Below are 14,448 nucleotides of genomic sequence, written 5' to 3' on the forward strand. Positions count from 1 at the left end.
TTCCCTGTTAAAATCTGGCTGTGCTTTCACATCCAAGAAAACAAAGGCTTTGGAGCAGGTAAGTCCCTCCCTGGCTCTGACCTGCAGGATTTTTTTAGGCTGTTCAATTTGAGAGTGAAGCTGCAGCTCTGGAGGAGAAACACTTGGCATCTTGTCTGAAGAAAGCTCATGTGAATGGAGTACTTATGAGAGAAAGCTGCCAAGTCAGCAACTTCACTTACTGGTTTCACAAGCTGTTTTTCCTTTAAAAGAGACCAAAGATCTGGAACAGGCTCCAGGTAAAGCAGAACTGAAGCAATGAAGTAAAGCTGTGTGTTAGTCCAACAGGGACTGTATTTGAAGGTGATTAAATACCTCTGCTGCTGGCCAAAACTACAGATGTGTAAGAGTTTCACCATGGAATGTGCCAGTAAGAAATGGGAACAGCAAAATGGAGACAAGACAAATCAGCTGTGATGGAATATTGAGGGGAGTAGCTCACAGATGAAGTAATAAATTTTATCAAATGAAGGGAAAAATATTTTTTGTAAGAGATATCAGTTAAAATTAAATAGGGAGGGACAGAAGATTAAATAAATGGGAAAAATAAATGGGGAGAAGCTCCTAAAGATGGCTGCAGTGCTCTAAAAAATACTTTCTTACATTGTTAGAATGCTGTGGTGGTCATCTTTATGCCCCAAAAAATAATTTTCTAGACCATACACAGTTGAGGGATAAAACTTTTATTAAAAAAAAAAAAAATCAAATTTCTCTTGACACATAAGTCTTAGTTGAGGTAAGTGAATGTACTAGCTTAGGAAAACAACTTTCAGGATTGGGTTTCATAAGCCATTAACACTCTGTTGCTTGCAGGGCTCCAAGAGCTAGAGGTGCAAATTGTACAGGAAGTGTCAAGTTTTCCATCCAGCTGAACTCTGCTGCGGAAGAACAGAATTTTCACCTTTTAGTTCAAGCCTCTTCCGCTTCTTTGCATCCTTTGTTCCTTTAGTGCTCGTGTCTCTTGTCCTGAGACTCTTCACTCCTCCCCTGCTCACAAGGTGCAGCTCCAAGAGGTGGCTGAAAGTACCTCATTTGCAATTTGGACAGCGAGGCTTGTGCCAAGTTCAAACAAAAACCAAAACCACCACACTAACAACAAAAGAACCAAACTGCTCTTGTTCAACACACAGCTAAAGGCTGAAGGCAGAAAAACTTCTCTTGCCCTCCCCAGCTCTCCAGGGCAGCAGTAGGGGCCTCTCATGGCCTTCACAGTCATCTTCAGCTGCTTTTATGTATATTCTGAACAACCTGACACAGCATTGCCACCTCTGCAAGTACCTGAATTCAAGGTTTAAGCTTTATTTTCTAATATGTAAGTAAATATCCTGCAGAATATACAGTCTGACCAGCCCCTCCAAAAGCAAATGAAAAGGTACCTGACCTGTTGGTACCTCAGAAGTGTGGATATTCACAATTTTAGTTTCCATATGGTAAAAGTACTAAGTTACAACTAGTACCTGATACCTGAAGTGTGTAAGTAGAACTGCCAGCACTACTACATGGAGCAAGATTTAAGTCAGCTGCTATCTGGGGTGCCAGCCCAACCCTCTGAGCAGGACTGGCACTTTCATCTAGTGAACCATTTCTTAAAAGTATAGAAAACACTCTTCATAGGAGAATTTAAGTAACATTGAAAGCACAGTATTCTCTTTTACCCTAACACTGAACTAGTGAAGCTTGAAAAACTAAGAGTACTGCAGGCCTTTTGTTGCTAACAGTGGATGATCTGACCTGCAGCACTTCAGTCTTCCAGCCAATTCCAACCTAACTCTGCCTTGTGCAGGTTCTTTGCATTTATCTAAATCCACACAGGTTTTTTTCCTTCTGTAAATAGGTTGGTGTAAATACCAGCAGCCATTCTCCTTGTCTGAAATTCTTTATCCCTGCTACAGCTGCTTGGGGAAAAATTCAGCAGGATGGCTGATCTTTTTAACTGACAGTATGAGTATGGGCAATACTAATTAATTGTAGAATAAGCTTTTATGCTTTAAGCTTATTATGGTAGCATAGAGGGCTAATGTTGTACATTGCCATTGAAGGACAGGCAGTATGATTGTCTAGGCTTTATAAAAATAGTGCTAGTCTAACATGATAAAATATATTTAATTTTAATTGAACTTGAGGTAAGATGCCCCTCAGTGAGTGTTACTTTTAAATATTCTTTAAATCCAGTAGCATTGCAATCTTTTAACCAGGAATAGGCTCTCTTTGAGACTGAACTTATCCATCTTAGTTGCTCCTTAGAGAAAAAATATAACTTTATGTAACTTCTGAATTCCAAGTCATTTAATTCACACTATTATTTATCCCACCCTACTCTGTGGAGGAGACAGCTTAATTACCACCATCTCTTCAATTCTGACTGCCCCATATTAAATCTGCAGGTGGGTCTGCCTGAGGCCCACCCAAAGCCCATCTCCCTTACTCCAGGTGAAGCTCCAGCAGCAGCTGGTCTGTCAGTGCCTGGGCCACACACCTGCACTGACTGCCCTGTGTCCCCAGGCAGAATTTGGGATTGCCAGGAATCCTGCACATCACAACAGCATCTGTGTTGACAGACAGTAAGAGAAGGTTGTCTCTGTTAGAAGGGCTCTGAGGAATCACACCTGCCAATGCACATCTTGAGCTCAGGTACCAAATCACCAAGACTTGCTCTGACACAGGCTATGTGTGAATTGTAACCAGGGAAGACATTCAGAGAATCACAGGATAATATCCTGCTCTGGCACTCGTGCATAGTCAACGTAAGCATCACCATGCAGCTATTCTAGAAAACATATTCCAAGTGACAACACAGAAAACAGTTCAAGAAGTATTGGAATAAGGCACTTAAGTGAGGCAGTAAGAGCAGGCTGGCTCAGAGTCCCTGCTGGGAGGGATGAACAGTACCGTGCGCGGAGGAAGCGCTGACGGGGCGGCCCCGCTGCCCACTCAGGCTCCTAAGGCAGCATCGTGCACAGGGAAGCACAGCAGGACCTGGCTGCTCTAAATACTGTGCTCTGAGTGGTAGAAATACAACTTTGGTCCATTACCACCCCTAAAACGCTTCACAGAGCAGCAGCTTTAAGCAAAGTTAATTCTACACAACGCGCGTACCCTGAGACGAGTACAATGAAATACTGACAAAAATCAAGTCTAGAGGAAAAAAGGGAAAGGGCTGATGGACTGCTTAAATTAATTTGCCTACAGAAATGCTTGTTTCTAGCTTTTTCCAGAGTAACAAATCCAATGTTCACAACTATTGTTTAAATTAATCCAGTACGAAGTACAATATAGTGGAGTTCAAGTACTCTAAAGACAGGGGTTTGTTACCAGATTGTTGTCAAACAGCTGGAAACTCAGCTTTTAACATTACACTTTACAGCAAGAACAAAAAATCCCTTTACTCACTGCTAAAAGACCAAAACCTTCCAGCCTGGGTATGAAAATGAACATCCAAAATACAAAGAGCCACAGCACTGATCAAGTACCCAATCAAAGACCACTTCTCTGTTGTTAGAGCTGATGGTTACTCGAAGCTTGAAGTTTCCTCCCTCGTTGCTGCAGGGTCCCAACTGCACAACTTCCATGTCAAAGGTCACAGTCGAGCCAGAAGTAACAGCAGGCAACTGGTTTGTCATCTCCTTTCCATTTACAAATACTGCTCCTGAAAGAGTCAGCAGATCTAACAATATTTCTCATTTTCTGTGCATACTAACACGCAAGACCACATCTTTCTATTTTTTGCAGGCAAACAGGGAAGTAACCCTGCTGCACTTTGGAACAGGCTGCAATAACAGCGAGCAGGAAGAGGAGATCCACGATCTCACCAAAGATTTTTCCCTGCACGAGCAGCACATACATGAAAGTTTCTCCTGTGTAGTGCAGGGATGTAAAGACGTGTGTGTTTGGGTGGCTCAGACTCACCGTTGGTGCTGATGCACACGGCTTTGTCCCGCTGCAGCGAGTCGTCGCCGTTGCGCTGCTCCACGCACACCCCCAGGCTGTCCCGCCGGTCGGGCTGGCCCACTGTCTCAATCCTAACCAGCAAAAAGCTCAGTCAAAACATCAAGCTATAAATCAAAGCTTAGCATGAAATCCAGTCACTCCAGATCCCTGTACTGTGCTTCAGGGGTCTCAACAAATTCATCCAAATCAAAGGGGAGATCCCTGCGGAATGACCAACATTCCTAGCAGCTTTCCCAAGAACTCCACTGAGCAATACTCTATTAATCTGTACAAGATAGGAAGCAAACCTTTGCTTCCTGCAAACTATTCAATACAATTCTCCACTAGCACAGCTTAGAAATGACCTTTAGAAATTATTTCCAGTTATCTGAAGCAGACAATATGCTCAGCTATATAACACTACTGGTGTGTTATGTTATGTATCATGTATTATGGCAAGACAGCTGTAGTTTCAGCAGGGATTTAATAAGCATGACTAAAACAGGTTTTTTGGACCCTGGCATGTTCTGCTGTAATGGGATGAAGATGGGGTGTTGCTTTGGGGATGTGTTTGGTTTGGGCTTTTGTAATAAATCAGCCTGGTGCAAACCAAGTAATGCCTAGAAGAGCATTTACATGTCTGGTTTCTGCTCAGCTGGGGAAAGGATCTCTGATGAAAATGCAAACAAGTGCAAATGACCAGGGACCCAGTTCCCTCTGGGCCCCAGCAGAGGAGTGAGGCTGCACAGTTCATACACTGAAGGACTGCTCAGAACTTGCGTCCTTTTTCTTGTACTGCCACCTCTCAAAGGTGCTAAATCCTACTTTACAGAGAGCTTGAGTGACTCAGGAAATTCAGATGGTGTTTTCTAGAAAGTAAAGCAGTTGTTATTTTCTTTGCAGCTTGAGAGAAAGAACAGACTGATCCATGGTTGTTGGCAAACAAGGGAAAACTGCAAAACTTTCAAGAACCAGCACTTGGAGGGGGCAGTGGACTGGAACACAATGGGTTAACTCTTTAGAGGCAAAGATAAAATTGGAATCATGTTTTACTTTTGCACTCCATTAAGTTTTTCAGTCCCCTGGGAATGCCACTAAGCAATAGCCTTGCACTGTAAAACAAAGGGAAAACGATTACTTGAATCTCCAAGAAGTTTTTACTTTGGAAAGGATCTACCATGTTTTCCCAAAGCAGCTTTAAAGGAGATTTCAAATTCATTTTGGTGCACAACAAAAATGCTGCAAAACAAAACTTTGTCTCTGCACTGCAGCCCAGACACTGAACCTGGTCAACCACCAGCAGTTTCCCTTTGCCTCAGAGCACAGAGAGATCCATCCAAGGGGCATCACATCAGTGTCAGCAGAGCTGTGCTGGGCTCCTGACACAGGCACTGTGACCACCAAAGGGCAGCTGCTGGGTGAGCCCAAATCACCAGCCTGGCTACAAGGACTGTGGCTCCCCATAGCAAACAAAGCTTTAGAGAGATGAAGAGCAGGGCTCTGTGGGGAAATGTTCCCTTCCCTAAGGGCAGCTCCCTGGAGGCTGCAAGGCAACAGGAAGAGACTTGACCTAAAGCAGTGATGTTTTCCTCTGGCTTGGCCAAATTCCTCACCTCAGGACAACTGCCACAGATTATCTTTAAAAGATAGATACAAAGCACTGGGATTATCACAGCTTCACTGCTCACTGACAAGCTGTGCCTGGGTCCTGAACACAGAGCTGCTTGTCAATAATAACTTGTGTTCCAACAGCAGGAGAAAGTCAAGCACAAAGTACTACATCTCCCAAGTCAGGAAAATCTCTCACACTTCCAAACAAGAAGCTACTCTTGGTCCTTGGAGGAGGAACAAAAGCAATTTTTGAGGTTTGTGATACCGATTTCAAGATTGGTGTCACAACAGTTCTTGTGGACACATGTTTCTTTGAACTCTGCCATCCTGAAAAAATCTACTCTTGGAGAGAAATCCATAACCAAAATGTGAAGCAAAACATTTTCATATGCTACCAATAAAAACAATAAAAAGTATTGGACTGAGAAAAAACCACGGGAAACCTCAAGGTTCTGCCTTTAATTTCACAGACATTGCTGAGCCAAGAGAAGTCCATTTAAATGAAAGCTTTAGATCTTTTCATGAACCTCAAACAGGGAAACTGATACATCTTCACACTGCAACTATCTAAAGTTAACATAATACATTATCAGGAAGGGATAAATGAAACACCATGGAATAAGTCATGAAAGTATCATGAATGGCCCTTTTTAATTGCCTTTGGGGGCTGCCTGCTGTACAGCAAGTAGTTTTATTTAACCAGGGAAAAGATGAAACAAAGCTTCAGAGTCTCTGAGGTCTGTGATCACAACTGACACATCCACAAGGACATTCCACATACCCTATTAAACAGCACCATCTCAGTGATAGGATGTCAGGCAGCAAAGCTGCCAAGGTTTTTAATCATGTTTTGTGTCAAATGGAAAGCCTGAAATTCATGAGATCCCTTCTCCACTCTGGATATTCTAATGCCAGTTTCAAGCAGTAGTCTGACCAGCACTAATTATCTCAGATGTTAAAGGCAGTTGTCAGACTGTCATCCCAACAGCACATCAGTGTTTTCATGTCCAAAGTCTTCAGAGCCAGTGAATAGTCTGGGAAGGAAAGCAACCCTGACCTAAGGTTAAAAGGAACAAGAGGCAAAGCTCCACTGACTTCAGCCAGTAACAGCTGCTACAAAACATCAGGAAGTTCAACATTCCACAGATCTGCTCTGCATGAGCTATATTTTACCATCCCTCAGGAGTTCACTCACCTCTCTTTTATGTAATTGCAGGTCCTACAAAAACATCAGGTGTTTTCCTACAAAGCCAGGAAGCAGAACCAAAGGAAGGTCAGATGTCACATAAAGACACTACCTTGACTGGAGCTGAGCTGATTTAGATCTCAAACATGCCTCAGGTTTATAACTCAGATGTGATGGCTCACAGAGGATGCACCAGCCACCAGCCCCCAAAAAGGACTTGCCTGAATGTTAATGTTTGCCCACAGAAGTAAGTAGGAGCTTTGGAGTAGAGCACACCACAGGACTGAGAATCATTGCGCAGCGCTATGTTTCTTCGGCTGCTCAGGCTGTAACCCTCCAGACCAGTTGTCCATTCTTCAAAGAAAACAAACAAACAAAGAAAAAAGTGAGAAAATTGTGAACCTCAATCTGATCCCGTCTCTGCAAAATCAAGCCAGTCCCAATGTCCACTCAGTCCAACTCATGCAGCTTAAACTATCTTAAGAACAGGGGCTGTTTTTGCCTTTTTCTTAGGAGAGATCTGTTTTTCAAATAAATTATAATTACAAAAAGTATTTTCAGCTGAGAGTTCACAAGGAGTTCATTCTTTGCTGCAATCCCTGCCAAGTCTTACTGTAAGAAAAGGAAAGCCTTCATTACCCACTGTGCTTATAAACTTGTAAGTGAAAAGAAAATTTAAGTTTTCTTCTCTCCAAGATAAGAGCTTGTTATGGGCTGCAGGTCATTAAAAATGCTTACATTGCGGTGAGGGAGAAGAAAAAACAATGCTTTTCTTCTGGCTCACGTGCCTTACAAAGCTAAAGAAGCAGTGAGCCACCTGTGAAAGCATCACTGAGTGTCCCTCAGCCAAGAATGAACCGTAGGATTGAAGCTCATCCCTCACAGCCCCCCTCAGGGACCCCCACACCCAGCTCCATGCAGAGCAGCAGGAGCAGCAGGCTGGCAGTACCGTGGGGCACCAGCGAGGTGTGGCCGCTCTGGGGGACGCTCCAGGGGCTCCACTCCTGCCGCCCGTCCCCGCGCGCGCACACGCGGAACTGGTAATCCACGTGGGGGTCGATGTGCAGCACCATGAACTCCGTCTCTGAGCCCACGTACACGTCCTCAAAGTGGCTGGAGGTGCTCTTGCGGTACTGCAGCCGGTAATCCTGGGGAATGAAATCCTCATCCACCTGCAGAAACATGCAAAGAACCCCTCTGGCTCTCCTCTGCCCTCCCAGGGGGCACAGCACTGCAGCTGATCAGACTCACAGGGTACTTCAGAGCAGAAAAATGTGCCTTGTAGAAAGTAACATCAGTGTCTGAACCAACAAAATGGTGTATCAGAATGACTTTATTGCAGTTAGAAAATATCTACAGAAGAAACATTTAACAGAAGGCTGTTCGTTCTAGCAGAGATATAAAAAGATCCTTCAGCCAAAAGCTGAAAACAACTCTGCAGAAGAAATTCTGTGCCAGTTTTTAACAGCAAGGGAAAATTAGTGTTGTCCTTCATAAACTGTTCCAGGGGATGATTTCCAGTTGTTTGATATCTCCAACTCAAAAGATATTTACACACACCCCCTCAAAAAAACCCCTCCATTACCCCCCAGGCACAACCAAATTTGGGGAACTCCTGTATAGCACAGAAAATCAGACCCCACGTGAGAACAGTGCCTATGGTTTAATAACCTGAGTCCACATCCTTTACAAGTGAAGGATGGCCAACAATGACTGGCTGTTGCTAGAAGAAAAAAGGTTTGTTTGATGCTGCCAAGGGACACAGAGCTGTCCAACAACAACTAAACCACATCAGACCACAGCAGTGGTTTACTCAAAAATAGTTTTTGTGCATTGAAGAGACAGGCTACTGGACTAGCTAATATAATATTTTCTTCTTCTACCCACTGCATCTCCATAGGAACACAAATGTGTTTAGGGGTAAATGCATAACAGAGCAGGTCCAGCCTTATCCTGGGTCTGCTAAAGCAAGTGTCACTGCAGGCACACACAAACCCCAGTAAAAACCACAATTACAGTAATTAACATAAAAAAACTCTTCTGAAGCTTTTAACTCCACACTGGAGTGGCCCTGTCCTTGGAAGGCAGTAGAGAATTCAGAAAGAAAGTGGATTATTTGGGTTCTTCTAGAAAAAAACTCAAGTCTAAATGATTTTCACACAGGATGTTTTACCTACCTTACACCATCGGACTAAAATACCTCCAGGCTTTTCCACAAATTCCTCCAGCTGTACAGGTGGGCGGGATGCCACAGTTCCATGTCTGAATATCTGATTTTTCAATATAGTAAGGAGGCAATCATCCAGCTGAGCAGATAAACAAGGCACATCAACCAAGGAGGGCACTTCTGGTAAGCTGAGAAAGGAAAGTTTGCTGTAATGAGAGGGGCCAGCTTCTACAAATTCCTATTTCATCCATACACTTGAATCTGTGCACACTTGCAAAGAGAGACCAGCTGCAGAAATTGGCACGTGCACTCCAAACTTAAAAGACTCAGAAAATACTGTTTTTCAGCCCTAACCAGACTGTCTGTTTGTCAGCAAATACTCTGAAACACAGGCTGTTCTACAGGGAGTGGCTTCATCCTTCACAAACAAACAGCCTCTATTTGCACTGAACATATGGAGGGTGAAATCCCCCTCCATTCTGAGTGCCAGCCCCAATGAAAGTCTGGGTAAAAAACAGGACAGAAGCACTTCAAATGAATCTTTTGAGGCAATGGAGCAGAAAAGATCCCCTACAAAGAAGAGCACAGGTGCCACTGCCTCAGATCACTCAGAATTTTAGTGTCTTACCTATCTAGCTGAATATGTAAAGCTTTTTTTGTAAAGTTGCAAAGTTTCTCATTCTGTTGTCCCACATCTCCATCGACTGCACTCTCTCCTGCAACCAAATAGTAAAAATATTCCTAATGAGACAACATCCACAGAAGGCATTCTTTGCTTCAAAGAATAACCAGTTCTGACATGAACAACCAATTAAATGTGAAGCACTCTCAGCACTTTCTCAAGTCTTAGCTGGAAAATGCAATTATAGGTAAAAATATAAAGCCTATCTAGCAACTTTTGAAGCTCTCAAAGCTACCTGCAGACACACCCATAACAGATGTAATAATTTGCCTCAGGTCTGAGACAGGAGCAGAACTGGGGTCAGATATTAAAAATCAGGATTATGAATCCCTTTCTCTGCCAGCTTTAAATGAAGAAAGCAAAACACCTTCACTGATCAGAAAATAAAAAACCAAGCACTTAAAAGCAAGAGATAATTTCAATAATTGCTCTGGTTGCTACAATCAAAATGGTACTATTGTCACACTGAAGGAAATAATCCATGCATTGAACTGTGGAGATAAATACAAATACTCTCCTGAGCTTTCCATATAAAGTAGCATCCCATACTTCATCTTACAGAGACATACTCCAGTCTCCTGTCTGCTGACTTTAGGGTAATTTACAACTTCAGCAAGCTCAGTCCTTTTCCAAGTGGAGAATTACACACATTACAAATTTCTGAAGGAAAGCACACGTCATAATTGGCAGCAGGAGATTTAATAACCATGGTTTAACTCCTTTCTGCCTCAGCTGCAGTGTGTGCTCATCCTGCTCACAGCACCCAGAGGGTTGGGAACTGCAGCCACTCAGCTTCTCATGAAACCCCACAGAATTTCACACAAAACAGCTTTTGCCACCACTCTAATTTAGTAACCTGAGACTTAGAATAAAAACAAGGTGAATACCAGCTGTCCCAGAGTTGTGGTGGCAGGAAAAACCCAACAAATTAATCTTTAAACACTGCCACTGCTCCTGTGAGCAGGAGGCACTGAGCTCCCAGGCCTCCCAAAACTCAGGGCTGAGGAGGAATTGGGAGCTTTCCCACCCCTGGGACACAGCTCAATGTGCTTCAGCTCCCAGAGCTGAGCTCATGCTGAAAGAAAGTTAAAGTTGAGACATGAGAACAATGCAAGGAAACTGCCAACACACTCATGGCTCAGACATGCTCCCAGTAGGTTCCCCAGCCTGGGGAAAACAGGCAAGAGTGACATTCCTTTCTGTCGAGGTATTTAGCATCAGCAGGGTATAGTCTGGCCTTTACAGTAATATTCCACATGTCCATTTTTGTCTGCCTCATCTTCAAACTTTTTTAGAGAAATTTTCCTCATACAGTGGCCATGTTATTCCTCATATTTCCCACCAACTGCCAACATAATTACACTCAGCAGAACAATGTGTTTATTTCAGCTGCAATTTCAGCAAGACAGACATAATTTATTTCACCAAAATAGACACTGTGTTATAGGGGTACCCACAACGTATTTTATTTCAAAGTCTAGCCTGCAGAGGTAGAGAATGTCTCTGCAGTGAAATAATTTTCAAAGAGGTACTTCCTGCCTTTCAGGAGAGGCTACACTGACATGTACACCCTGGGATTGGAGTGCTAAAATACAGATTTGCAGGAGATAATAATGATCAGCTCTTCACTACATCTACCCAATTCTTAACACTCATTTGAGCTAAGTCCAAAACGAGCCAAACACACTGATAATAAGGGGAATATCCCAGACTTTTGACAGACCCACAGTGGAAGGCAGAGCTCAGGCTCAGCACCAGGTGCTGCCTCACCTTCCCGGAGCAGATCATCAGCAGTGCTGACCCCGTGCTCTATCAGCTTCTGGCACTCATCCAGGGGCTTGATGCTCTCCTGCTCTATGACATCCACTTCCTGCAGCAGGGACATCAGTCTCTCATCCAGCAGCTTCTTCAGGGTCCCTTTCAAATCACTAAAATGCTGCTCCAGCACATCTCTGGTCAATGTTGCACTATCTTTGATCTGGATTCAGGTAACAGGAAACAAGGGTTCAGGATAAAGGCAAAGGCCATGCACATCTTTTATTCTTCTGAAGCATCTCATCCACATTTGTTGGAGAAAAGCTGTGAGTGAAGTCTGCTTTAAAAAATGACCACTGGCAGATAACAAATTAGTGAAGTCATTTTTAGTAAGTGTACAGCAGGGAGAGAGGCAAAGAAAGCAGCCTGCATGAGGGGAAGAGTATATTAACTAAGGAAAATACAACTTGGATTATGGGTGCTTCAATCAAGGATTTATTATAGTCAGAAAAATCCAAATGTTCTGTAGATCTCCCCCCTGGTGCCCCTCAAAAAACCCCCACTGCTATAATCCTACTGAAAAACCACTCTGCCATCATACACAGGTAATTCTCCTTGCAAACAAAAACCTATCAGACTCTTAAAAAACTATCTAGGAGCACTTTTCCAAGCCCTATCACTTCACTGGATTTTTTAAATCCTCATAAAACTGCTTTCTTTTAAATTTTGCTCAAACAGCCACCCTTTGTGACAGGACACAGTGAACAGCAAGTCTGTTTTGATTCCGGAAGAACCCAACCACAGAAAGTTCTACAAGTGCTCATTAAAATGTCTGCAAACTTGCTGAATCTGGCTTACAGGGGAAAAAACCACACTCGAACATCCCTGAGCTAGGGATGCAAAAATCAGAAGTAAACATCTCCCTGTGAACAACTTTTCTAAGTCATGAACACAATGAAGTGCAGCTACATGCTTACAGCCTTACACGTAATTTCTAGATCTTTAGAAGTACAGACAACACAGGAAGTTCTCTGGTTAGGTAAAATAAATTTCCTCTTCAACAAATATTCATGAAACTCTGCAGCTGCCACACAGCTCTGTTTCCCTTTTCTTGTAATTTCAATGCTTGAAGAAAAAAAAAGGAAGTATTTAGCTTTGTGAAGGGGTGGGGTGAAAAAAGGCAGAACATTCACTTCTCCAAGCTCTTTACCTCCATTACAGGCAGATATAAATTCAGCAGCTCAGCCCCAGGATTAGACACTGCTCATCATGCAAAAGAGGAAATGCAAGTCCCTGAACACAGAGCTGCGGGAAGTTTGTGGAAAATCGTGTCCCATTGGTCCAAAGAAAAAGGATGAAACGTAAGTGATCACATCAGTCCTGTCACATCAGCCAACCAGTCCAAAAATAATAAAGCTGCCACTATATGAACCCCAGTCTAGCTCACTCAGCACTTTGGGAACACAGGCACCTCTTGGATGTGCATAAAACAGCAGGAAAATGGTCCTGAAGATGGAAAGAGAGAAAACAGAAACATGCACACAGCAAAGACATTGCCCCCAAGAGGAAAAGGAAAGGTGAGTTAACTACACAGTCACTGCACAGAGGCACACGGGCTGCCTCTCACTCCACTCGGAATTGCCAAGCAACACTTCGAGATGACAAGGTTTGGATGAAAGACAGCCATGGACAATTAATTTTTTAAGCAGCCCGTGTTTTCAATCCTGACTAATTAAATGTACAGTGATCACCTGCACACACTGGGAGCAGGACACTCACCCAGCAGATTTACAGCAGATTTCTGCACTAACGGGATCCGCTTCAGAAAAACTAACAGGTCACCACAGAAACACTTGCTAAGTTTGGCTTTGTTTGGGTTTTTATTTACCCCCTGCAGAGCCGATGAAAGACAGCAAGGCAGTCTGCAAACCCCATATGCTGAGAGGCTGCCTGAGCAGAAGAGCCAGGCTCTCCCTGCCCACACCTGCCTATCTCCTCCCGCATCTCCCGGCGGGTGGGTCACAGTCCCAGCGGGAGCTCTGCCCTGGCTGCACCAGCTGCAGGCAAACCAGCCACCCTGGAATGCTGGCAGCCCTCCTGCCTGACCCACGAGTACGTGAGCCAGGCACTGCGGTGCATGGGGACAGCAGCCTCACCAGCGAGCAGCTGGCCCAGGCAGGTATCCGACGAGAAGATGGGAATAACTCCCTACTAAACCAGACCGAACATCCCAGCTACTTTGGAAAAAAGGAGTTCTGTAAGATATTCATTCTTGTATGGGAAAGCTCCCTCTGGTCCCAGAGAATGAGGGTCAGCTCAGGAACAAGAACTTCAGCTCGCATCCCTTTCCCCGACACGCCGCACATCTGCCCATTCCCACGGCCTCCATCTCCGGCACCGCCGAGGCCACAGCGGGTCCCGGGGCTCTGCTCACCGCCGGTCCGGCGGGGCTCCCCGTCCTCCACCCGAGCCCCATCCGGCTCTCCCGGCGGACAGGACCCGTGCACAAACAGCGGGCCCCGGGAGAGCAGCGGCCGCCGCCCCGCAGGGGATCCCGGTGCCGCCTCCCGCACCGGGCACGCACAGCCCGGCCAGGGCTTCGGCCTCTCCCCCCGGGGCAGCTCCCGAGAGCCCGGCCCCGTCCCGTCCCAATTCCCCACCTGCTCCCGCGCCTGGTGCAGCCCCCGCAGCCGCTGCTGCAGCTCCCGCCGGTAGCTCCGCGCCGCCTCGATGCTCTCCCGCGCCTCCTGCAAGAGGAGCCGCACCTCGGCCTCGGCGGCCTCCATGGGCAGCCGCGGCGGCAGCGAGGCGGCGGCGGGGAGGGGCGGGGCGGAGCGGGCGGAGCTCGGTCCCGGAAGGGCCGCGCATCCGCGGGGCGGGGCGGGAAGCGCGGCGGGAACGGGAGGCGGCCACGGGCACGGACCGGCGGCTGATGACGCCAGCGAAGCGTGACGTCAGCGGCGGGCAGGGCACGGGATAGCCGCGTGACGTCACGGCCGCGGCGTGAAAACCGGACTGACAGCGGTGAAGGCGGGAGTGGGAGCAGGAGGGGGCGTGGCCCCGGCGGGGCAGGGGCGGGGC

At 45.5% G+C, this 14,448-nt stretch overlaps 1 protein-coding gene across 1 annotated transcript; it reads right to left on the bottom strand.

Moving 5' to 3' along the window:
* Nucleotides 1-731: 731 nt before the first annotated feature.
* CRLF3 (cytokine receptor like factor 3) lies at nucleotides 732-14,373 on the bottom strand. The gene is made up of 8 exons (XM_079323633.1): nucleotides 14,028-14,373; nucleotides 11,383-11,590; nucleotides 9,559-9,646; nucleotides 8,941-9,118; nucleotides 7,713-7,935; nucleotides 6,985-7,117; nucleotides 3,946-4,058; nucleotides 732-3,685 (listed from the first exon to the last, which is right to left on the bottom strand). Exons 1-8 carry the CDS (start codon nucleotides 14,151-14,153, stop codon nucleotides 3,432-3,434), a joined length of 1,323 nt encoding a protein of 440 aa, XP_079179759.1. The 5' UTR covers nucleotides 14,154-14,373; the 3' UTR covers nucleotides 732-3,431.
* Nucleotides 14,374-14,448: the final 75 nt, after the last annotated feature.

Source organism: Erithacus rubecula (assembly GCF_903797595.1).
Source record: "Erithacus rubecula genome assembly, chromosome: 20".
NCBI lineage: Eukaryota > Metazoa > Chordata > Aves > Passeriformes > Muscicapidae > Erithacus > Erithacus rubecula.

Excerpts from the sequence above, each read along its gene's own strand:
- CRLF3 (XM_079323633.1), bottom strand. The coding sequence starts at position 14,153 with ATGGAGGCCGCCGAGGCCGAGGTGCGGCTCCTCTTGCAGGAGGCGCGG. Across the intron at positions 9,647-11,382 it reads TGATGATCTGCTCCGGGAAG|GAGAGAGTGCAGTCGATGGA; the intron begins GTGAGGCAGCAC and ends ATTTGGTTGCAG. Across the intron at positions 4,059-6,984 it reads GGGCAAACATTAACATTCAG|GATTGAGACAGTGGGCCAGC; the intron begins GCAAGTCCTTTT and ends TTTGCTGGTTAG.